At 42.3% G+C, this 24,768-nt stretch overlaps 1 protein-coding gene across 3 annotated transcripts in view; it reads left to right on the forward strand.

Moving 5' to 3' along the window:
* Positions 1-24,768, forward strand: part of LOC137421826 (uncharacterized) — a 53,527-nt gene that overhangs the window by 15,584 nt on the left and 13,175 nt on the right. For all 3 annotated transcript variants that reach the window (XM_078773263.1, XM_068108256.2, XM_068108257.2), the window contains exons 2-5: positions 6,280-6,403; positions 11,471-11,643; positions 20,742-20,893; positions 22,373-22,535. In XM_078773263.1, the coding sequence (XP_078629389.1) occupies positions 6,336-6,403; positions 11,471-11,643; positions 20,742-20,893; positions 22,373-22,535 (556 nt within the window). In that variant the 5' untranslated portion in view covers positions 6,280-6,335. The remainder of the gene's footprint in view (positions 1-6,279; positions 6,404-11,470; positions 11,644-20,741; positions 20,894-22,372; positions 22,536-24,768) is intronic.

Below are 24,768 nucleotides of genomic sequence, written 5' to 3' on the forward strand. Positions count from 1 at the left end.
TTGGTGAGCAAGTCGAAAGCAACCTTTTAAAGAAGAAGAAAAAGGTGTTATAATATACGACGGAATACAGAACTTGAGGGGAAAGTGTAAACATTTTAAAGTTTAACAGTGAAAACTATATGGGGAAATGTGGGAGAAACACGTGGTCGAAGAACGAACGAATGAATAAGAACGAATAAACGAATGAGAACAACGAATAAGAACAGAGAGGGAAATGTTTTTTTTGTTTTTTTGTTTTTTTTTGAGTTGAGATTTTAAACAAGGATGTAGGTAGGCTATGGGGTGAAAAGACTGGGAAAAACAGAGAACGAAAGTTATTGGAGCACAAAAGACGGACCGCTGAGAGAAAAACAAAGCCTCAAGGTTGGACACTGTACAAGGCCTCAAAAGACACGACACGAATTAACACGATTTTCTGTACAGGTATGAAAGATTTGCACCGAAAATCTTCCTCGGGACACACTATACGTACACACACCATAAAATAAATACAGTTATAACGAAAATACAAATGGGAACAATTACTTAACTTCGATTTCGATGGAGAGCGTGGATAGCTGCGAATAAACGAAACCTCGCTGGCAAGACCGGAAGCGGAAGATTGCACCATATATTGTGTGATTTGTCTGTCTGTGTATTTTTACACTTGTTCTTTCCAACTTTGAAAATCATTGTTCCTTCCAAAAACAAACTGGGTGATTTTTTTCTGCTTATCATGCCACACCGACCTTCTGTTGTGGATTGTGGCTCTGAGACCACAGAACATGAAATACATCCTGATTGGGGATATTTTGAATGGCTCAGGCATCTATACAGAGGCTCCAACACTGCAACCCCATTGTTGTGGGATTAAGCCCGAATATAAAGGTTGATCATAACTCCTCTTCCACATTTCCATCTCTAATTATTCAATGTGTGGAAGATAAAAATACATTAGTTTCTCATTTGAGTCGAACTTGATGTCAATGTGTTTACTTACCTTTGCTCTCTTCTCCTCCTGTTGCAGCTATGTGTTATCCCACTGTCGGTGCATTGCCTTCCGCCCTCTGTTACCTCACTATTTTACGAGCCGACACTGTGGATGCAAAACAAACAAATAATTTTTGAAATACTATTTTGTTTTCTTTTTTTTCTGTAATTTCTGTTATACCATTAAGAGTAAGACACTCGAATGCATCACTGAGTTTGGACGCATGAGTCAGGTGTAATTGAAGAGATGGGGTTGCACCGTGGAGGTTTTTTAACATTGATCTCTTCTTCATATTGTTGGCTTAGCCTGGTGTTGGCTTAGCGGTTCGGGTGCCGACTTGGGATCCTCGGATCCTGGGTTTAAATCCCGGGCGATCGCTGAATTAATGCCAGGGGGGTTGACTGAGCCTGTCATCCTTCCGAGGTCGGCAAATTGAGTACCAGTTCACTGGTAATTCCCTGCGTGTCGCAAGAGGCGACTAACAGGGTTGGCGGCAGGAAGGGCATCCGGCCATAAAACATCGCTTCAAAAAGGGGACCACGGTGCCCGAAAAAGGACAACCCCTGCTCTGTGGGGAAAAATGGCCTCTAAAGGTGGTTCTTATTCTTCTTCATTCAGCCTGTGGTTGCTTGGCTGCATCATCTTCTGGAAATGTGGCTGTGCTGCTGTTGCATGCCCCTGTTACCAGTAAGCTGTAACTCATTTTGCTAACCTTGGAAGGAAGACAGGCTGAGCCAACCCACCTGGTGTTACGTCAACGGCACGATGGGCTCCAACTCAAGACCCTAAGATCTTAAGCCAGCCGCCTCAACCGTTAAGCCTTCACCAGACTTAGGCTAATAGTAGAACACATACATAAATTACATAAAGTACAAAAACATTAGTAGGCATCAGTATACGTTGATGTGAACTACAAGGACAACTTATTGAGGGGTCTTCTTTTTTTTACCTTTGAGAAGAATGCAGAACATGCTAATAATTAATTAATTGGGTGCACCTTGTGCAGTGAATCTGAACGAACTTTACAAAGGCCTCTCCTTATTTAGTAATGTTTCTTGAGCACTTTGCAGGAAAGTTGCTTTGGCAATAGTCTTGTTCTATGGCATCATTGGCAATTTGAGTTCATTCCAAGAAAATTCTAAAGATCCTTAACTTCTAAAGCCTCGTCCAGACTATAAATCACAATTGACTAATTCAAAATTTCAGTTTTAACTGATGAATATGAAAGATAGTATGGACAACTGTCTGTACGTTTTAAAAATGCTAGTTGTAACTGAATTGCAATCAATTTTTTTTGTCAGTCACTGCCAACAGTTTAGAATGAAGAGCCAAGAGGAATGGACTCATTTGGGTTCTTCTCCTATGATTAGGAAATGAGTTGTGAATGATAATAAGATGTAAAAATGGCTGCATGCCAGCCTGTTCTTTCTTAGTTGATTCAAATTGATGGAATCAAGCTTAGCAGTAATTGTTGGTTGGATGTACCTTTTCTACCCAAACAATGGGTAATTCTAACAACATCCCCAAGGCAGTGTTCTGGGCCCTGTGCTTTTTCTGGTCTTCATCAATGATCTCTCTGACTCTCTTGAAAATCCTCTCTATCTCTTTGCTGATGACTCCACTCTCTGCCGCTCCATTCCTCATCCCTCAGATCGGCAGTCTGCAGCCTCCTCACTCTGCAGACCTGGACAAAATCACAGACTGGGCAAACAAGTGGAACATGTCTTTCAATCCTGACAAATCTCACACTCTTACGATGTCTCTCCGAAAAGACCGACTGGACAACCCTCCCATCCACTTTCTGAATAATCCTCTCCAAGAAGTTCTGTCACTCAAGCTTTTGGGTCTCACTATCTGCCATGATCTTTCCTGGGAAAACCACATTTCCAAGCTGGCCTCCAAAGCCAGTCGCCGACTGGGCATCCTCCGTCGTGCGAAGTCCTTCCTTGGCACAGCTGAGCTCCTCACCACATACAAGGCTCTCATCCGCAGCTCAATGGAATACTGCTCTCCCCTCTGGGCTGGTGCTCCTGCCTCACACCTAGCTTGTCTTCACGCTGTTGAAACCAAAGCGTTCAGAATCATTGGAATCTCCCGCGATGACGCTATCTCCGAGGGTCTTTCACTCACTCACCGCAGGCAGGTTAATGGTCTTTCCGTCTTCTACCAACGCCTCTCCGGCCTTGCTCCCCCAGCTCTCTCTGGGCTCTGTCCCCCAAATATTCCTACAGGTCGCACAAGATCTGCCTGCAACCCTCTTATGGTTAAACTGCCAAAATCAAGACTCTCTGCTCACCTTCACTCCTTCATTCCTCTTTTCTCCCACCTCTGGAACAAACTCCCTCACTCTCTTCAATCCCACTCCACCCTCCAGGTCTTTAAAACGGCTGTTCACCACCATCACCACCACCCCCATCCAAAACCTTGATCTTTTCTACCCCCACTAATTTCACCCCAAATCCACTTTTTTGAAATACCAACTTCTTTCCTGGAAGTCCTTGGTGTCCTTGCGTTTTATACCTATCCTGCCTCCCCCCAAGCCCTCTCCCTCCCACACATCTCCCGATGTCCCTGCTCTCAAATGTTGTGTTTGTGTGCTTCCCCTTCTCTCCCCATCTTGTCTACCGCTCCCCTTTTTATATACTTTGTTTGCTTGTTTGTTTGATTTGTTTGTTTGTTTGATAAATGTTAGCTCTTTCACGAGCCTCGATTCTTTATACAAAAAAAAACAAACAAAAAAATTGATCTCATAACATATGTATACATAATATATAATACCATACCTAATTATATATATATATATATATATATATATATATATATATATATATATATATATATATATATATATATATATATATATATATATATATATATATATACTAGTTGGGTATGCTTACACATTATGTAAGCAATAACAAACTGTGTTTTATACTTAGGTATATGATAAATAGAAGTTTTATGATTATAGGCATGCATCACCGACCTGCTGTTGGATATCAATTTAGGTTTATTTATTTATTTTATGGACGCGTTTATGGGTTTTACATAAATCTTCATTGAGAGTAATAGAAATTGATTTATTTTAATATTTTATACAGTTATAGACCACTCTGCCATAAAGCCCAGATTGGTGGGGTGTTGCAGTGATGGTTGTCCTTCTGGAAGTTTCTCCCATCTCCACACAGGATCTCTGGAGCTCAGCCAGAGTGACCATCGGGTTCTTGGTCACCTATCTTACCAAGGCCCTTCTCCCCCGATTGCTGTTTGGCCGGGCGGCCAGCTCTAGGAAGAGTCCTGGTTGTTCCAAACTTCTTCCATTTAAGAATTATGGAGGCCACTGTGCTCTTGGGAGCCTTCAATGCAGCAAAAAATTTTTTGTAGGCTTCCCCAGATCTGTGCCTCGACACAATCCTGTCTCTGAGCTCTCTGCAGGCAGTTCCTCCGACCTCATGGCTTGGTTTTTGCTCTGATATGCATTGTCAGCTGTGAGACCTTATATAGACAGGTGTGTGCCTTTCCAAATCATGTCCAATCAATTGAATTTACCACAGGTGGACTCCAATCAAGGTGTAGAAACATCTCAAGATGATCAAGAGAAATGGGAGGCACCTGAGCTAAATTTCAAGTGTCATACCAAAGGCTATGAATACTTATGTCAATGTGATATTTCAGTTTTTCTTTTTAATAAATTTGCAAAACTTTGTAAAATCCTGTTTTCTCTTTGTCATTAGGGGGTATTGAGTGTAGATTGATGAGGGAAAAAATGAATTTAAACGATTTCAGCATAAGGCTGAAAGCATTTGTTGTTTTGTTGTTTTTCACAACAAATTTGTTGTTGTTGCATTGTCAGCATTTGTTGTTTTTCACAACAAAATGTGAAAAAAGTGAAGGGGTCTGAATACTTTCTGAATGCACGGTATATTGTTAAAGTTGTCAGGCCGGCCCAGTTGCCTGGTCCAAATCCTGACAAAGCACTGTCAAAGTGGTCACACCAGTTCACTGGTTTTGGTGCTCCAAACAAGGTTGCGGGCCTGTTTGCCACACTACCATACTTCAGTGGAATGACTGACGCATTTTTGTCTGCATTTTTAAAATTCATTTTCTTGGCAACCGTTGGCCCGATTGACACGAAATTTTACCAAAGGTGTGCCTCTGCCTGTAGAATTTTTTTTCCATCATTTTGACGTCATCGGTCACACGGTACAGACGCCATCTTGGAAAAACGTTACACCTCTACATTTCCCAAACTGCTCAATGGAAAAAATTGAAACATGGCTCATTGTCAAGTACCTTCGAGTACCATGGGGAATAAAATATTGTTATGTGTGTGGGGGTAGGTAATGAAATACCTTAGTCCAGATAGAATTGTATCGATTAGCATGCCCCGAATGTTACGAAGAGGAAACCTTCATGTATCTAAGTTAGGCCGACTGTTCGGTAAGATCGTATATGTGTCTCCATTCGAGCTATGCTAATTAGGTAGGGCTGAAGAATAATCCCCAGTGTGTAATCGCCCCTGTGATATTCCTGGGTGTAGGCCTCCCCCATATAACCTAGCCGATATGGGGGTGGGCAATCTAACAGTGGCACCCCCATGGTCACAGAGAATTATGCAACCAGCAATCCCATGATACACATGAATGGATGATTTTAAAACATCAAGAGCAGTGTACATCGTAAACCCATCGATTGTCACTGATGTAGCACTTCCAACTGTGCTTAAGCTGCGAATTTGGGAATGTCCCGGATGGAACTCTTACGTCATTTCTTCATTCTGTTTTAAACTCGATATCTCTATATTTTCATTCCAAACAGCATCATTCATCATTCCAATCACAAAAGAATACTATATTATTAATATATCAAAATATAATGTTAAATCATGATTGTATTGAGATATTATCAAACCAGCGAACCATCGTCATCTGTTCACTTCCGGGTTCGGTAGGAAGCTCCGTATGGATCGCATTTCAAAATCATAATAATTGTATTGAGGAATTTCTGAAACCTCATACCTACCTTACAACACCCGCTGGGACCTCAAACCGTTCCACAGAAGGTTATTATATTTACTTTTAGTAAAATATACAACTGTAATGGTTACTAAACATGTCACCTTCATGTGACCAGATCCTCAGCTCTGATTGGTGTATTTTTGTGGGGACATACGGACACACGCTGTTCTAGACGGCATTGCCCTACAGGCTACACTGTAATAAAATAAAGGTGTATTTTAAAATAGCTTATGATATTGATGACATTTTGATTATAACGGATGATATAATTTTCATGAACAATCCCCACAGCGGACACCAAGCTGAATTGCAACGTTGACTTTCTAGTGAGGTCGGACCACTATTCGATGAGATGCAGTTGGCCGCAGCATCATGACCTTGGCCACAACGTCTCGTGTTTGCTTCGATGTGAAAGGTATGAAATATCTATTTTTATGTTTTCTCAATTCTCCACTTCTTCCTCCTCTTTTTCTTTAAAAAAATGGTAATACAAGCTTGGATTCACCTGTTTAGTGCTTATGCTGTGCAGATTCGTTCATTGTATTTACTGTTTATACTCACGTGCTTGCAAATCACGTAAAAGTACACTGATGGTGCTATGTGCACCTTTCTAAGTAAGCCAGTTTACCTGCATGAAGAAATACACACACCTTCCTTTATAGGGAGAAGTTAAGCCGGCTATCCTGCATGCTCATGTTTGCGTGTGTATGTTAAAGATCCCATGGTTCCTCATGAAAAGAGTATGCCATTGTTTGTCAGGGCTGTGGCCAAATTCAAAATTTCTGACTTGGTCGAGGGCTGTTCGCCCGAGATGGCTGCCCAGCTAACACAACACCGTTGGGCCAACGTTGGCCCAACGGTGTTGTGTTAGCTGGGTGGCATCAGCCCGAGATGAATTCACGCACGACCTGTCTAGGTTACGTGGCTAGCTGTGAAAACATGGTGCTCTCCATAGAGGTATGGAGGAACAACTAAGGATGTACTGAGCTTTCACCGCATTAAGTGTAAAGCTTGGCTTCTTAGTGTTTCTATCTGAAATCTCTGGCTCGTCATACCACACTGGGCGGCGTAATGGTTAGAGCATCTGCTCGGAGTCTGGGAGGTCGGCGGTTTGAACCTGACCCTGGCCAAGTCATAGCAAAGACTAAAAATGGTATGTGCCTCTTCCTCACTTAAATTGAGCCCTTAGAAATCGGAATTTCAAAAACAAAGGAAAAAGGCTTGATCGACCAAGTTAGGCTTGATTGACCCTATTTTTTATTGCCTACTCAATGCAAATCATACTTAAGTATATACCCTATTCAACGAAAATCCAGTCAACAAGAGGGTGTCCCAGGGGAGGCTTCATACACTTTAACTAGTAACGAGATGGTGCCCCAGGGGGGGGCTTCATACACTTTAACTAGTAACGAGATGGTGCCCCGGGGGGGGGGGGGGACTTGATACACTCTATCTAGTAACGAGATGATGCCCCAGGGGGGAACGGCTTGATACACAACTAAAAACGAGGTGGTGCCCGAGGGGGGGGGGGGAGGGGGGGAGGGCTTGATGCACTTTAACTATAGTAACCCCAACCCGCCCCCTCTGTCTATACTCTGCACAGCTTTGCTTTTGGCAATTTCTATTTGGTATTTCTCACAGTATTTCATTCTGGTTTCCCATCAGATGATCCATAGATCAGTAGTTTCAGTTTCACTTTTCAACATCAGTTTCGCTTTGGGGTATCAGTTTCGATTTGTTTTGTAATGCAACACAAATTAATCATTGCAACTTGTGATGCGACGCAAATGGTGCACAAAAACAGTCATCAAAACTATTTTGGGGGGATTTTTATTCTATTTTTAAGAGGTCTAAAGGGGGTCTTAAGAGTCTTAAAAGGTCAAAGGGTCTTAAAAGGTCTAAAAAGAGTCGAGGCGCTAAAGGGTATAAGGGGTGCAAAGGGTCTAAAGATCTAACAGGTCATAGGGGTCCCTAGTATTCAAAGGGTCGTAAAGGGGTCTAATTGGGTCTAAAGGGGTCTAATTGGGTCGAAGTGGGTCTTATGGTGAAATAGCAAAGGGGTTCAAAAGTGCACATAGGGTCTTAAAAGATCTATAGGGCTAAAAAGGGTCTAACGTTTTGAAGAAGGTCGATAGGTCTCAAAAGGGTCTAAATAGTATGCAAATCCTGTTAAAATTTCAAGTCAATCAGATGAAAATTGAGGATTTCAGAAATTTGGCCTATGTTGACCATTTTGGCCTATGTTGACCTCAAAATAGTTGGGGGTTGAATCCAGTGACCAGATATGCAAATCCTCTTAAAATTTCAAGTCAATCGGAGGAAAATTGAGTATTTTTGAAATTTGGCCTATGTTGACCTTGTGGCCTATGTTAGTTGACCTTTCGGCCTATGTTGACCTCAAAAATACTTGGTGGTTGCATTCAGTGACTCATATATGCAAATCCTCTTAAAATTTAAAGTCAATTGGAGGAAAATTGAGGATTTTAGAAATTTGACAAGGTTGGTGACCTTTGGCCTATGTTGACCTATTGACCTTTTGACCCCAAAACAATAGGCTTCTTGCGTATGACCAACTCTACCATATGGTGAAGTTTTGTGAAGATCGGTTGAAATTTGTGACCTGTAGGTGACTGACATACAGACAAACAGGCAGACAAAATAACGCACAAGACCAACCAATATACTTGAAAAATCTTCGATTTTCGTAAGTAATAAACAAGAAGACGTCATGCAGAGCATGATACTTGCAAAATCCACCCTCCCCCCAAAATGGTTGCTATGGATACATCAAATTGTCCATTTCATTAAGATTAAAACTTACGATCTTAATCAAGTCTTGAGTCAATTGCATTAAAATTGATGATTTTTCAGATGAAAATTGATGATATTAGAAGTTTGACATGAAAAAGTAAAATAACTAATTAACAAATAAACACAACAATAAAGTAAAACAATAAAATCAAATAAAAACATAAAAACAAATAAATACAAGTAAAACAAAAGTTAACAAATTAAACTATGCTTTGGGTCTCACTATCTGCCATGATCTTTCCTGGGAAAACCACATTTCAAATCTGGCCTCCAAAGCCAGTCGCCGACTGGGCATCCTCCGTCGTGCGAAGTCCTTCCTTGGCACACCTGAGCTCCTCACCACATACAAGGCTTTCATCCGTCGCTCAATGGAATACTGCTCTCCCCTCTGGGCTGGTCCTCCTGCCTCACACCTTGCTCGGCTTCACGCTGTTGAAACCAAAGCATTCAGAATCATTGGAATCTCCCGTGATGAAGCTAACTCCGAGGGCCTTTCACTTACTCACCGCAGGCAGGTTGGTGGTCTTTCTGTCTTCTACCGACTCCTCTCTGGCCTTGCCCCCCCCCCCCCAGCTCTCTCTGGGCTCTGTCCCCCAAATATTCCTAAAGGTTGCACAAGATCTGCCTGCAACCCTCTTATGGTTAAACTGCCAAAATCAAGACTCTCTGCTCACCTTCACTTTTTCATTCCTCTTTTCTCTCGCCTCTGGAACAAACTCCCCCACTCCCTTCAATCCCACTCCTCCCTCCAGGTCTTTAAAACAGCTGTTCACAACCATCTCTTATCTTCCGCCATCCAAAACCTTGATCTGTTCTACCCCCGCTAATTTCACCCCAAATCCTCTTTTTGAAATACCAACTTCTTTCCTGGAAGTCCTTGGTGTCCTTGTGTTTATACTTCTCCCACCACTCCCCCTTCCCACGCCGCCTCCCCCCAAGCCCTCTCCCTCCCACACATTCCCGATGTCCCTCACAAATGTTGTGTTTATGTGCTTCCCCTTCTCTCCCCATCTTGTCTACCGCTCCCCTTTTTATACACTTTGTTTGTTTGTCTGTTTGATTTGTTTGTGTGATAAATGTTAGCTCTTTCACGAGCCTTGATTATGTATACAAAAAAAAAAGAAAAAAAAAAGCAAACCCATGTGAAAGCATTGCTTTTGCATTAGAATTTTATAATCTTTTATTTTTTTACATTTTGTTTTTGTCTCCATGAAAACCTTTTGACTTTTGACCTTTTAACCTCAAAAATAGTTGGTTTCCCTATTTATTGACTCTATATGCAAATGTTGTTTAATTTTCAAGTCAATCGGATGAAAAATTACAATTTTAGAAATTTGACGTCAGGATGACCTTTGAGCTGTGATCTCAAAATCAATATGCTTCTTACTTATGACCAACTCTACCATCTGGTGAAGTATTGTGAAGATCGGTTTAAAATTGTGACCTTTAGGCGATTGACAGACAGACAGACAGACAGACAAACAGACAGGCAAACAGACAAACTGACAGACAGACAGAACTAGAAATCGGTCAGAGACCGAGGACTTGCCGGAATGTACTTTTTTTTCAGGGGTTTTGGTTAGAAGGGAATCGGATAATGTTTGACAGAGTTATTAGTTTAAAAAAAAGAAAAAAAGTCGACCTTGGGTTTGACCTTTCAAGGTCATTCAAGGTCAAAGGTCATGGTGCCAAATGAAATGTCGTGTGTGACTTCCTTTATGTCAGTAACAGTAAGTGTATGCATATCTCTTGTACTTTTAGAGTTATAATGGTTTGAAATATATTTTAAATGAAAACTCGACCCCCTGATTTCACGTTTTGGGTGACCTTGAGCTTGACCTTGGGCCCAGAGAGTTAAAAATTGGGCACAGTCTATTCCAGGGCAAGGGAAATATGTGTGTACAGTATGGCGATGCTATGTGCAACGATGTAGACGTAGTACTGTGCACAAACAGACAAACAGACAGACAAACCAACCAACCAACATACTTGCATCTATTCCGGCAAGTAATAACGCACATGACCAACCAACATACTTGCATCTATTCCGGCAAGTAATAACGCACATGACCAACCAACATACTTGCATCTATTCCGGCAAGTAATAACGCACATGACCAACCAATATACTTGAAAAATCTTCGATTTTGCAAGTAACAAACGTTTCGCTTATATATACTGTATATAGATTGTTATTATTATAATAAAAAGAACCGAGGTTCAATTCCAACAAAACATTCAATACGGTTCCTAAGTTCGTCCATTGTCTATACTCTACTTATATCCGAGTGAGGATATGAAATAATGAAGGTAAAAGTAAAAGTGAAATATGTGGTTGTTGTGACAGTGAAATATGTCGAGGATATGAAAGTAAAAGTACACTGATGCCTATTAGTATCTTTCTATCTATGATGTACAAGTTCCTCCATGAGCTTTATATCAGACGAGCTGCCAAACTGAACTACTTGGTTGAAGCCGCATGGAGATTTCCCAGGCCTCGTGCAAAAAAGTTTTTTTTTTTCTTCTTTTTTTTACAATAATTTGTCTTGAAAGCAGAGCAAACAGGAGAATTGTGCAAACGATTATTATTTGTAGTTGTTGATGCCGTTCCCAGCTTATCTGGAAAGTTACTTCCAATCCAAATGGGAATTTCCTTTTTTTTCTTTGCCAGGCATGAAGAGAAACCGTACAGTCATTGGGCTTTGGCAAATCAGACAAACGATGGAGGATCATGCGAACTACTCATTCAAAAGTACTGTGATATTGCTGATCCATGTGGAGTGTACGTCAATGGCTCGGGCAATGCGTCCCTGAAGATCGACCGCTTCATGTGCCATCACAACAGTAAGATGTAATCAGGAAATGGAAGCTAATCTCAAGTGATGTCCCTATCTCTGTCATAACCCATACCTTTTTCCCCCATACCAAGTTCTGCCCGTCCCACAAATCCCACTTAGTGCAGCATGCATCCCAGATATGCCAAGGAAATTGTATGGAATAAGAATTTATTTTGATACTAGTAAAAAACCCGTCAAATATGACGGGATCGGAACAGTTTATCCAACGGTGCAGCCTCGTGAGCGTGCCAAAGTTTGAAGCCTCGGCCTAGTGTCAGGTGTGCTTATATCTTATTTATTAGACATTCTACGGACGTAAATGAACACTCCTTTTACTCTGCGCGCATCGCACATCATGTTGAGGTAATTTCACCTCCCTGCTATTTGTATTTATTGTTATTAAAAAAACGCTTCTGTATACCGCCCTTGAGGCTCGGTTTACAAGCCATCGTCTACAACTCCAATAGAAGACACGTAAATACTCTTTTATGGAAAATGTTTTTGGAGTTTGTATTATCCTCAAAAATATACCATGGTGAACACACATTCATGTTAAAAGTTTGGCCTTTAAAACCTACCCTTATGAAGGGGGATAGACATCTGTACAAACACACAAACTGACATTGTGTTTTATATGGTAGATTATATATTTAACAAATTTCAAATTTGTTTTATTTGAGCGGAAAATACTACAGTATTCAAATAGGTGGGATAGGCTTTTGGATTATAGTTACTTTGATATAATTGTTCGAACATTTAATTGTGTTGTATACATAATTAATTAATATAATGCTTCGATATTTTCGAAGAGTAGGTTGACTCTCCCCATCATGAGAAACGTTCCTTTCATGGTTCTGCATGTGGCTGAATATATATGAATATATGAATGATCGTTTTAAGGCCATTTTCCCCGCTGGTGCGGGGGTTAGCCTTGCGGGCCCCATGACAATCATGGTTCCCTGTTTGAGGCAATGTTTTTATGGCCGGATGCCCTTCCTGACGCCAACCCTTGGTCGCCTCTTACGATGCGCAGGGATGCGGTGCACCTATTCTAAATCGGGGTACACACCGTGACCATTCATCCCAGCAAGCTGGTACTCAATTTGCCGACCTCGGAAGGATGACAGGCTGAGTCAACCCCCCTGGCGTTAATTCAGCGATCGATCGGGATTCGAACCCAGGATCCTAGGATCCCAAGCCGGCACCCTAATCGCTAAGCCAACACCAAAAACAAAAACGGATTACCGAGGTTGACATTCAACTGGGTTTATAAGGATATTTTGATTGCTTAAAATAAACTCTATTCCCCCCAAAACGGAAAACATTCGAGCAATTTTTTTTGATGCTCAAATACAGCTTAACTTGCCTTTTTATTGGCCTTATGGCACCACTGATGTCATTTCCATTTTAATTTTAGCTCCTTGTATCATCCATAAGCAGTACCAGACTCGGTGGCGTAATGGTTAGAGAGTCCGCTCTGAGTCTGGGAGGTCAGTGGTTCAAACCCGGACCGAGTCATACCAAAGACTTTAATAATGGGATGTGCTGCGTACTTACTACCATTTCCAAGAAATTGCTCCACCAGCACCAATGCACTGTAGTGTTGTGACATGGAAAGATAACTACAAAAGGTGTATGGCTCATCTGGTGAATTACCATGGAACTGGCCCCAAAACCATCAAAGTAACTTGGGAATTGCTTCCCTTTTCACTGCCTCTTTGTGCATGGCAGGGTGACCAGCTCTCATGAAAATAAAGGGACACTTATCAGGCATAGGACAAGGGGCGTTATGCCACCGTAGGCATAACACGAGACATGGGACACCGGTCAGTATAAATGGGGAAGATGCCGTGAAATGCGGAACGGTTGATGTACAGTGGTGTATGGCCCGTCTGGTGAATTGTGGGTCAAACCAGCGTCGTTTGTGACAGCAGGAGAAACGTCATTCCTCGAGAGCAATTTGCTTGCGGCATACCGAGTCCCATGAGTCACTGTCTCGTGAACTAGCATGGATGAACACGTCCCCTGCAGAACACTGGAACTGAGATAAGGTCGTTCATACACCTGCCTGCACCTGCCGGAAGTTAAATTCTAATCAGACTTCTCGGTGCCTCCATTGAGCTGCCTTTCTCTACATACAAAAGTGAAGATCTCCCTCGTGTTTCCTCTCTCTCCAGACCAAGATGAAGTTCTCTCGACTCCGAAGTAAAGCTTCATCCTTCTGTTCAGCCTCAGTAACACCCTTCTGGGTCGTTTCACAAGGTGAAACTAGAACGGCACTCAGTAGAGAGCATAACTCCGCCTGGTTGGCTCCAAATTGAGTTATCACTCAATGGTGAAGAACCACTTAAAAAATTCTACTAGCCGGATCCGGATCCGGATCTTCACCTAAATTTAATAATTTCGTCCTTGTCACATACGCTACCTCTCTGCCAAATTTCGTCCGAATCCGTCCGCGACTTTTTGAGATATTTTGTTCACAGACAAACAGACAGGGGTGAAAACATAACCTTCATCCACCTTTTGTGGTGGAGGTAAAAACACGTTTCCACAGCACTGGATGGGCCGCATTCCCTGGCATGGAATCACGTTGAGCGATTTGATAGACAGTGCGGCCTATCGCTAAAGTGCAATTTGAGCACTCCCCGTTTTCCCAAAGTAATGGCCACGGCGTGTGGTTCAGTCCAGGAAGGATCCGTGAATTTCCAAAGTTTTTCCAGTCTAATTAATTCCTCACTTGGCTGAAAAACGACGACTTCAGACGGCCTGCGTTTTGGTTCTCCACAAATAACAAACCATATTCCAAAGTCTATAATTCCTGCAAAACAATTGATACTGTAAACTGTATTCAACAATTAACTTTTCTATCATTATTTAGGGCATTTTAGTGCCACGTGACATTATGGAAATCTGTTGTGAAATCGAAAAGCAGAGCATGTGTAACATTTTTGAGAGACAAAAGGTTGACGGATGGTGTGGAAATCCATGGAAATTTACTTTACGAGGGACCTGCACAGGAACAGTTTGCTTTCACAGTGTCAAGCAAGCTTACGACGAGGTGATTCCAATAGTTTTTCAATCCCTCTCCAGACTTGTTGAACCCGCCTGAATGTTACAACATACATATTTTCTTCATGTCTTTCAGTAGATTCAATGACATTTTCGATAAATTCGATTAACTTTGTTGTTTATTTAGAACCTGATATGAAGGAGTTCCTCCCCATCCCCCAGTACAACTCTTCCACCTTGCCCAGGTTTAAATAATAATCCTTCATGTGATTTATTGTCATAAATACAGTAAATACATTGCCTTCATAAAGTATTCACACCCCTTAACTTTTTCACATTTTGTTGTGTTACAGCTTGAATATAAAATGGATTAAATTGAGATTTTTAAAAATCACTGACCTACACATAATACCCCATAAAGTGAAAGTGGAATTTTTAAAGAGAAATTTTTACAAAATAATCCCCCCCCCCCCCCCCTTCCCACGCCTCCTCCCGCCAAGCCCTCTCCCTCCCACACTTCTCCCTGCTCTCAAATGTTGTGTTTGTGTGCTTCCCCTTCTCTCCCCATCTTGTCTTCCGCTCCCTCTTTTATATATTTTGTTTGTCTGGTTGATTTGTTTGTGAAATAAATGTTAGCTCTTTCACGAGCCTCGATTCAGTATACAAAAAAAAAAAAAAAAAGTGAAAACCTGAAATGTCTTGCGTCAAAAAGTATTCAACCCCTTTGCGATGACACTCCAAATTGAGCTCAGGTGCATCCAATTTCCTTTGATCATCCTTGAGATGCTTCTACAACTTGGAGTCCACCTTGTCCAATAAAATTGATTGGATATGGTTTAGAAAGAAACACACCTTTCTATATAAGGTCCCACAGTTGACAGTGCATGTCAGGGTAGAAACTCGGCCATGAAGTCCAAAGAACTGTCAGTAGAACTCCGAGATAGAATTGTGATGAAGCATAGATCTGGGGAGGGTATGAAACAATTTCTAGAGTGTTGAAAGTTCCCAAGAGCACAATGAGCTCCATCATTAGGAAATGGAAAGAATATGGAACTACACAGACTCTTTCTAGAGCTGGCTGTCCGACCTAACCGAGCACCCGGGCAAGAAGGGCCTTGGTCAGGGAGGTGACGAATAACCCAATGACCACTCTGACAGAACTACAGAGTTCCTTGGCTGAGTTGGAGAACCTGCCAGAAGGACAACAGTCTCTCAAACACTTCACCAATCTAGGCTTTATTGGAGTGTGGCTAGACAGAAGCCATTCCTGAGAAAAAGGGCACATGACACCATGCCGGGAGTTTGCAAAAAGGCACGTGAAAGATTGAGAGGATGAGTCAAAATATTCTGTGGTCTGATGAGAGGAAAATTGAACTCTTTGGCCTGAATGCAAAACACTATGTCTGGCGGAAACCGAGCACAGATCATCACCCATCTAACACCATCCCTACTGTGAAGCATGGTGGTGGCAGCATCATGCTATGGGGATGATTTTCAGCAGCAGGGACTAGGAGACTTGTAAGGATAGAGGGAACAATGAATGGAGCCAAATACACGTAAGTCCTTGAGGAGAACCTGCTTCAGAGTGCAAAAGACCTTAGAATGTGGCAAAGATTTACGTTCCAACAGGACAATGACCCCAAGCATATGGCCAAAGCAACACTGGAATGACTTCTGAACAAGTACGTGAAAGTCCTTGAGTGGCCCAGCGAAAGCCCAGACTTGAATCCCAATTGAAAATCTGTGGAAAGACTTGAAGATTGCTGTTCACCGACACTCCCCATCTAACTTGACAGAGCTTGAGCAAATCTGCAAGAAAGAATGGGAGAAACTCCCCAACTCCAGATGTGCAAAGGTCATACAGACGTACCCAAGAAGACTCGAAGCTGTAATCGTTGCCAAAAGTGGTTCTACAAATTTTGTAAAAAATTCTAAAAACATGTTTTTACTTTGTCATTATGGGGTATTATGTGTAGATCAGTGACAAAAAATCTAACTTTAATCAATTTTAAATTCAGGCTGTAACACAACAAAATGTGAAAAAAGTCAAGGGGCGTGAATACTTTCTGAAGGCACTGTAACTTCATGATGATGTAATACTGATAAACATAAATAATATTTGGTAACATTGTAGACTTGTTATAGAAAGGTAGATCCCAGAAGCGGTTTTGATTATGGGATCTACCATTAGCCGGATTATGATTATATATAGCCTTCCCTCGCTTTAAATGGGGATGTGTTTCTGGGAAAGTGTTCAAAGCAAAATTGTTTAAAGCGAACCACTTTTAATATGGTACAAAGGGGGATGAGTTCCAGACCCTTCACCAAGACCCAATACTGAACCGTTTTCTCACTAACTTAAATAGCACACACAAATAATACGTAAATATACATTAATATAATTCAATAGAAATATAGTATAAATGAGTACTCACCAATACAGGCTGGTTTTTATGTTTTATGGGCTATCAGGCTCACTAATCCTAAAATATTGCGCTAAGGTGGTCTGTTTTACCGCACGCTGTTTCTCCCTAGAGACCTCCTTGTAGGTAGAGCCACGGCAGATGTTAATGCCGTCCTAAACTTCGCTCCAGGTTTGTGTTCATATCTACTGCTGCCTGGGCCAGCTGGTCAGCGAGTGTGACAAAGTCAGTCAATTTATTGGTAGTCATCAATTTATCTCTCTTCTACCTCCTGTTGCCTGTTCCTTTTCCTTTGTCATTTCCAGCGCAAGGGGCAGAGGGGAGAGTGGGTGGGGGGGGGGGGGGAGCAGGGGAAAGGGGGGGAGAGTGGGGGGGGCAGGGGGGATAGTGGGGAGGGGGAGGTGGGGGGCGCCATGATGCAAAAAAGTATCAGGAGGGATCGTCGGCCAACTTGCTATGGTAAACAGCACGTGATCAATATAGCTAGGCAGCTTAGGTAGTGGATGGGGACATGCCGGATAAAAGCACCAAAATTTTATCAGGCAATCTTCAGGGTCCCAGCTATGATTCTATAACCGGCGCCAAGCGATACGACCACTCTTATTTGAAATTTTTTATTATTTGTGAAAGTTTTTTTTGAAAATTTTGGAAAAGTTTTTTTTTGGGGGTTTTTTGGGAAAGAAATGTTTTTATTGCAGAAATGAGAATCTTTTCTGAACATTTTGGTGTAATTGTTTTAAAAATCGAACATCTAGAAGTATTTTAAAACAATATTTGAAAATTAGGTGGCTCGGGTGCATTTCCTCAATTTGGAAAATTTCTTGGAAAATTCTTGGAAATTTCTTTGAAATATTTTTTTTTTTGGTTTTTGGAAAAGAAATGTTTTTATTGCAGAAATGAGAATCTTTTCCGAACATTTTGGTGTAATTGTTTTTAAAATCGAACATCTAGAAGTATTTTAAAACAATATTTGAAAATTAGGTGTCTCGGGTGCATTTCCTCAGCATCTAAGCTTCAATTCTAGAACCAGCGCCAAACGATCCGAACAGCAAGATGCATGCACAATAGACATTTATATATTTTAATTTAATTACATGCATATTATATTAAATCTGCTATATGTTGAAATTATATCTGCTATATGTTGCTATATGTTGCATGGCAAAAGAAGAGGTGGTCAAGGGAGATTGTATAGCCTGGTCCGCCTACCATGCCTCGTTTCAAAACAGTCCTGCTCAAGAAGTAGAAGCTGCCATCACTCAACTTCTGCCTCTCTTCAATGAGAAGGCAGCCACACCTGCAATGATCAAGCATGGAATGGATGTCATCCGTGAATCTACACAGTTCCTGAACCCTGGACAGATTCCAATAATAGCAATGGATGCTCCGCTGTATGCGCTTGCCAAGTTCATTCAGTGGCACTGGCCTACCACACACGGTGAAGACCAGTATGTTGTCATGTTCGGCGGACTCCACCTGGAGATGGCGGTTTGGAAGACACTTGGAGACTACCTAGACGGATCTGGATGGGCGACAGCAATAAACCAGGCAGGCATAGCCTCTGCTGGCACAGCTGAATCCTTCCTGAAGGCATCACACCTGACGAGAACCAGGCATGCCCACCAAGTCAGCGCTCTGGCACTCTCCAAGCTGCAAAATGATGCCTACCTGAAGGGAGCTGCTGGTGCAGCAACTGAAGATAGGACAGAAGAGGACTGGAAACAAAGCATGATCACGAAGAGTCCAACCTTTCAGTACTGGGACACCATCCTGAGGATTGAGCTCCTGGGACTCTCCTTCGTTCGCGCTCACAGAGAAAGAGACATTCCCCTGTATGTCGAGTCTCTGAAAGCCCTGGCACCATGGTTCTTCGCATTTGACCACCATAATTATGCCAGATGGGTCCCGATCCACATCCGCGACATGGAGAGCCTCCCTCCAACAATCGAAGAGGAGTTTATTGTCAGAGGCAACTGGGTTGTTCAGAAGACAGCCAGAAGGTTCTCCAGCATTCCGATCGACCAAGCCCATGAACAAAATAATGAGCTTGTGAAGGGCCCTGGAGGAGCAGTCGGCCTGACTGAAAACCCACCAGCCTTCAAGAAGTGGATGATCGCCGGACCTGAGCAGGCACGCATTCTCACTGAGTTTGAGCGGGAGTACACTGCCATCTCATAAGATGAACGCCAGCACCACGAAGAAGGTCTGTCTGCGCAGAAGACATTTCACGAGCAAACACTGGGCCTTATTCAAGTTATCAACGAGATGAGCAACCCGTTCCTAGATGAAGGAAGCGAGCTGATTGCACTCGACACGCGGCATGTGATTGAAGAAGCTGTGGCCAACACTGTGCATACCATAGAAGAAGTGGGAAAGGCTCAGTACGACAGCTACAACAAGGCTATCATCACTGAACGAAGGCAGTCCATCCATGAGCCTGTGAAGAGGAACTCATTGCCTCTCTTCAGGTCACCATCCAAGGGGAAGAGGAAGCAGTCAGAGGATGTTTCCCTGTTGAAAGATGATGTGTCCCTCTTCTCTCGTCTGTACATAGTTGCTCAGAACAGGGATACAGATATGGGAACCTTCTTCCAGCATGAAAATCATCCGCACCCCCCTTCTCTATCTGAAAGAGGAAAACTGCGCCAAGGAAAGAAGTCAGACCTCATTGGTATCCTTGTGCAAGAACCACAAAACTCTGCAAGAACCATTTCCAAATTGAGGAAATTCACCCGAGACACCTAATTTTCAAATATTGTTTTAAAATACTTCTAGATGTTCGATTTTAAAAACAATTACACCAAAATGTTCGGAAAAGATTCTAATTTTTGCAATAAAAACATTTCTTTTCCAAAAACCCCCCAAAAAAAATTTCAAAGAAATTTCCAAGAATTTTCCAAGAAATTTTCAAAATTGAGGAAATGCACCCAAGACACCTAATTTTCAAATATTGTTTTAAAATAGTACTTCTAGAAGTTCGATTTTAAAAACAATTACACCAAAATGTTCGGAAAAGATTCTCATTTCTGCAATAAAAACATTTCTTTTCCAAAAACCCCAAAAAAAATTTTTCCCAAACTTTTCAAAATTTTTTTTCACAAATAATAAAAATTTTCAAATAAGAGTGGTCGTATCGCTTGGCGCCGGTTATAGAGTCATAGCTGGGACCCTGAAGATTGCCTGATAAAATTTTGGTGCTTTTATCCGGCATGTCCCCATCCCTTTGAAATTCGGTGCTAAGCTGCCCCACTAATACACTGAAGTGTTGCTTGGTGTTTTGGCAGAATTTTCCATAATGCACTGCGACAAGGCAGACACACTACGCGTGCAATGTGAAATGAGGTATTCACCTTGTTCTCGCCAAATACTATACTGTATTTTACAAATCGCTTAACTCTGAGCCACACCGTTTATATTAAGTTTTAGATATCAATCGATAAATCATTTAACTTTGAAACCGTTCAAAGGGAACATGTTTAGAGTGAGGGAATACTGTATATAAACTTATTAAACCAAACGTAGGTGTTGTCTTATACCTTTGGAGTAAGTAGTGTGTGCTCTTCATTAAATGTTATTGTCCAATTGAAAATGATAAAAAGATGATTTGAACTTAACCCCATCCTATTGCACTTATCCACCCTCCCGTCCCCCATCTTACCTCCCCACCATGCAGTCAAACTCAACCGACCAAACAAGCTAAACTTGACCCAAGAGGGCACCGAATGGATCCTTCATTGGGATTTAAATTGCACGAAAGAATATTTGTCTTCCGACATGCTGCAGCACCAAGTACAAATGCATTCTCCTGAAGAGAGTAACTGGACGGTGAGCTGCACCTAATGCTCCACTTTATTATTATTTCACGAGTAAAAATCCCGTCAAATATGACGGGTTGGAACAGTATATTTGACAGTGCAGCCTCGTGAGTGTGTCAAAGTCTGAAGCCTCTGCCTAGTGTCAGGTGTGCTCATATGTTCTTTATTTATTAGACGTCATACGGATGTAAATGATCACTCGTATTACTCTGCGCGCGTTGCACATCACATGCAGCGAATTTCACCTCCTGCGCCTTATATTTATTGTTATTTTAAATAAAGGCTTCTGTACACCACCCTTGAGGCTCGGTTTGTAAGCCACCATCTACAATTCCAATAGAAGAGACATAATTACTCTTTTATGGAAAATGTTTTCGAGTTTGTTTTATCCTCAAAAATAGACCATAGTGAACACACATTTGTGTTAAAAGATTGGCCTTTAAAACTACCCTTATGAAGGGGGACAGACATCTGTACAAAACACACAAACTGACATTGTGTTTTACGTGGTAGATATGCAGCCTGTGGCTGCTGGTTGTATCATTGCTTGGGGCGTGGCTATGATGCTGATGCAGTGCCCCCTGCTTCCAGTACCCATTTTGCCGACCTCGGAAGGATGACAGGCTGAGTCTACCCACCTGGTGTAAGCCAGTCACCTTAACTGTTAAGCCAACACCAGGCCTTATGCTCCACTATCTCGACCTCAAGCATGCCTAATTTTGCAATGCTTCAAGGGGGTTTATCTTCAAAAGACCACCTTGGCCATAATGTAGGATCATCCATGGTTGTCCTGGAAATAAATTATTTGCTATATATGGTTATAAACCATGTACAATATCTTAGCCTCACATAATAATGTACAGTAACTGCAGTAGGGCGCACAAGTGGAGGACATTTGGTGGAACATGCCTCGATCATATCCACATCACAGCTCTGTCGTCATCTACTCCAGAACAAGTCAATCCCAAGCTAGATATTTACCCAGGGTGAGGACAAACATTGTCCCTCGATATGGAAGGTCGTCAATGTGCACAACATAAATGCAGGCAGTGCATCCAGGTTCATATCTCCATTAAGACAGCATTCTCAGATAAGCAGCATCCATTGTTAGCACCATGGCAGAAGAGTTCAATTAAACCCCCATGGGTTTATGAACCCAGTACCAAACAACAAATTCCTTTGAGTACCAGCTCACTGGTAATTCCCTGCTTGTCGTTAAAGGCGGCAAAAAGGGTTGGCGTCAGGAAGGGCATCCGGCCGTAAAACATTGCTTCAAAAAGGGGACCGAAAAACAACAACAACCACAGTTCCCGAAAAAGGCCAACCCCCGCTTGCAGGGAAAAATGGCCTCTAAAGGTGTTTTTTTTTTTTTTTTTTTACCAAACAGCTCAAAGGCAAGAGGCCTTCAAATTCAGCAATCCAATCGCATGTGCTCGTTGTTCCTGGAAAGGAGGTTTCTGTTTATGTGCATGATATCTACTTCCAACAGTTACTGGATCAAGACCCAGGAGAAACGAAGTTCAAACATAACATACGAGGAGAAACAGCAGGAATATACGCCTTCCGAGTGCGTAGCAGGGTGAACAAGGAATCCTCAAATAATGGCAGTTGGAGCGAGTGGAGTCGAGTTTTGAAGGAAGACATGACATTTGGTAAGTTTGTTTCAGGTTACAGTTGGAGTAAAGCACCATCAGTTTTCCCTACAGGTTTCTCGGGGGGACCTTAAAGATCCCATGGTGTCTCGTGAAGAGTACTCGAGTTATCGTTGGCACTCTGAACGAATTACAAATTCTTGCCCAAATAAACTTCAGTTGAACTTCAGGCCTGGCCAGTTGGAAATTCTTGTCTAAATTACCTTCAGTTGAACTTCAGGCCTGGCCGGTCGGAAATTCCTGTCTAAATTACCTTCAGTTGAACTTCAGGCCTGGCCAGTCAGAAATTCCTGTCTAAATTACCTTCGGTTGAACTTCAGGCCTGGCCAGTCGGAAATTCCTGTCTAAATTACCTTCAGTTGAACTTCAGGCCTGGCCGGTCGGAAATTCCTGTCTAAATTACCTTCAGTTGAACTTCAGGCCTGGCCAGTCAGAAATTCCTGTCTAAATTACCTTCAGTTGAACTTCAGGCCTGGCCAGTCGGAAATTCCTGTCTAAATTACCTTCAGTTGAACTTCAGGCCTGGCCGGTCGGAAATTCCTGTCTAAATTACCTTCAGTTGAACTTCAGGCCTGGCCAGTCAGAAATTCCTGTCTAAATTACCTTCAGTTGAACTTCAGGCCTGGCCAGTCGGAAATTCCTGTCTAAATTACCTTCAGTTGAACTTCAGGCCTGGCCAGTCGGAAATTCCTGTCTAAATTACCTTCAGTTGAACTTCAGGCCTGGCCAGTCAGAAATTCCTGTCTAAATTACCTTCTGTTGAACTCCAGGCCTGGCCAGTTGGAAATTCCTGTCTAAATTACCTTCGGTTGAACTTCAGGCCTGGCCGGTCGGAAATTCCTGTCTAATTTACCTTCAGTTGAACTTCAGGCCTGGCCGGTCGGAAATTCCTGTCTAAATTACCTTCAGTTGAACTTCAGGCCTGGCCAGTTGGAAATTCCTGTCTAAATTACCTTCAGTTGAACGTCAAGCCTGGCCGGTCGGAAATTCCTGTCTAAATTACCTTCAGTTGAACTTCAGGCCTGGCAGGTTGGAAATTCCTGTCTAAATTACCTTCGGTTGAACTTCAAGCCTGGCCGGTCGGAAATTCCTGTCTAAATTACCTTCAGTTGAACTTCAGGCCTGGCCGGTCGGAAATTCCTGTCTAAATTACCTTCAGTTGAACTTCAGGCCTGGCCAGTTGGAAATTCCTGTCTAAATTACCTTCAGTTGAACGTCAAGCCTGGCCGGTCGGAAATTCCTGTCTAAATTACCTTCAGTTGAACTTCAGGCCTGGCAGGTTGGAAATTCCTGTCTAAATTACCTTCAGTTGAACTTCAGGCCTGGCCGGTCAGAAATTCCTGTCTAAATTACCTTCAGTTGAACTTCAGGCCTGGCCAGTCAGAAATTCCTGTCTAAATTACCTTCAGTTGAACTTCAGGCCTGGACAGTCGGAAATTCCTGTCTAAATTACCTTCAGTTGAACTTCAGGCCTGGCCAGTCAGAAATTCCTGTCTAAATTACCTTCAGTTGAACTTCAGGCCTGGCCAGTCGGAAATTCCTGTCTAAATTCCCTTCAGTTGAACTTCAGGCCTGGCCAGTCAGAAATTCCTGTCTAAATTACCTTCAGTTGAACTTCAGGCCTGGCCAGTCGGAAATTCCTGTCTAAATTACCTTCAGTTGAACTTCAGGCCTGGCCGGTCGGAAATTCCTGTCTAAATTACCTTCAGTTGAACTTCAGGCCTGGCCAGTCGGAAATTCTTGCCCAAATTAACTTCAGTTTAACTTCATACCTGGCCGGTCGGAAATTCCTGTCGAAATTACCTTCAGTTGAACTTCAGGCCTGGCCAGTCGGAAATTCTTGCCCAAATTAACTTCAGTTGAACTTCAAGCCTGGCCGGTCGGAAATTCCTGTCTAAATTACCTTCAGTTGAACTTCAGGCCTGGCCAGTTGGAAATTCCTGTCTAAATTACCTTCAGTTGAACTTCAGGCCTGGCCAGTCGGAAATTCCTGTCTAAATTACCTTCAGTTGAACTTCAGGCCTGGCCAGTCGGAAATTCCTGTCTAAATTACCTTTAGTTGAACTTCAGGCCTGGCCAGTTGGAAATTCTTTCCCAAATTAACTTCAGTTGAACTTCAAGCCTGGCCGGTCGGAAATTCCTGTCCAAATTACCTTCAGTTGAACTTCAGGCCTGGCCAGTCGGAAATTCTTGCCCAAATTAACTTCAGTTGAACTTCAAGCCTGGCCGGTCG

Source organism: Myxine glutinosa, chromosome 2, assembly GCF_964187855.1.
Source record: "Myxine glutinosa chromosome 2, kmMyxGlut1.1, whole genome shotgun sequence".
Taxonomy (NCBI): Eukaryota; Metazoa; Chordata; class Myxini; order Myxiniformes; family Myxinidae; genus Myxine; species Myxine glutinosa.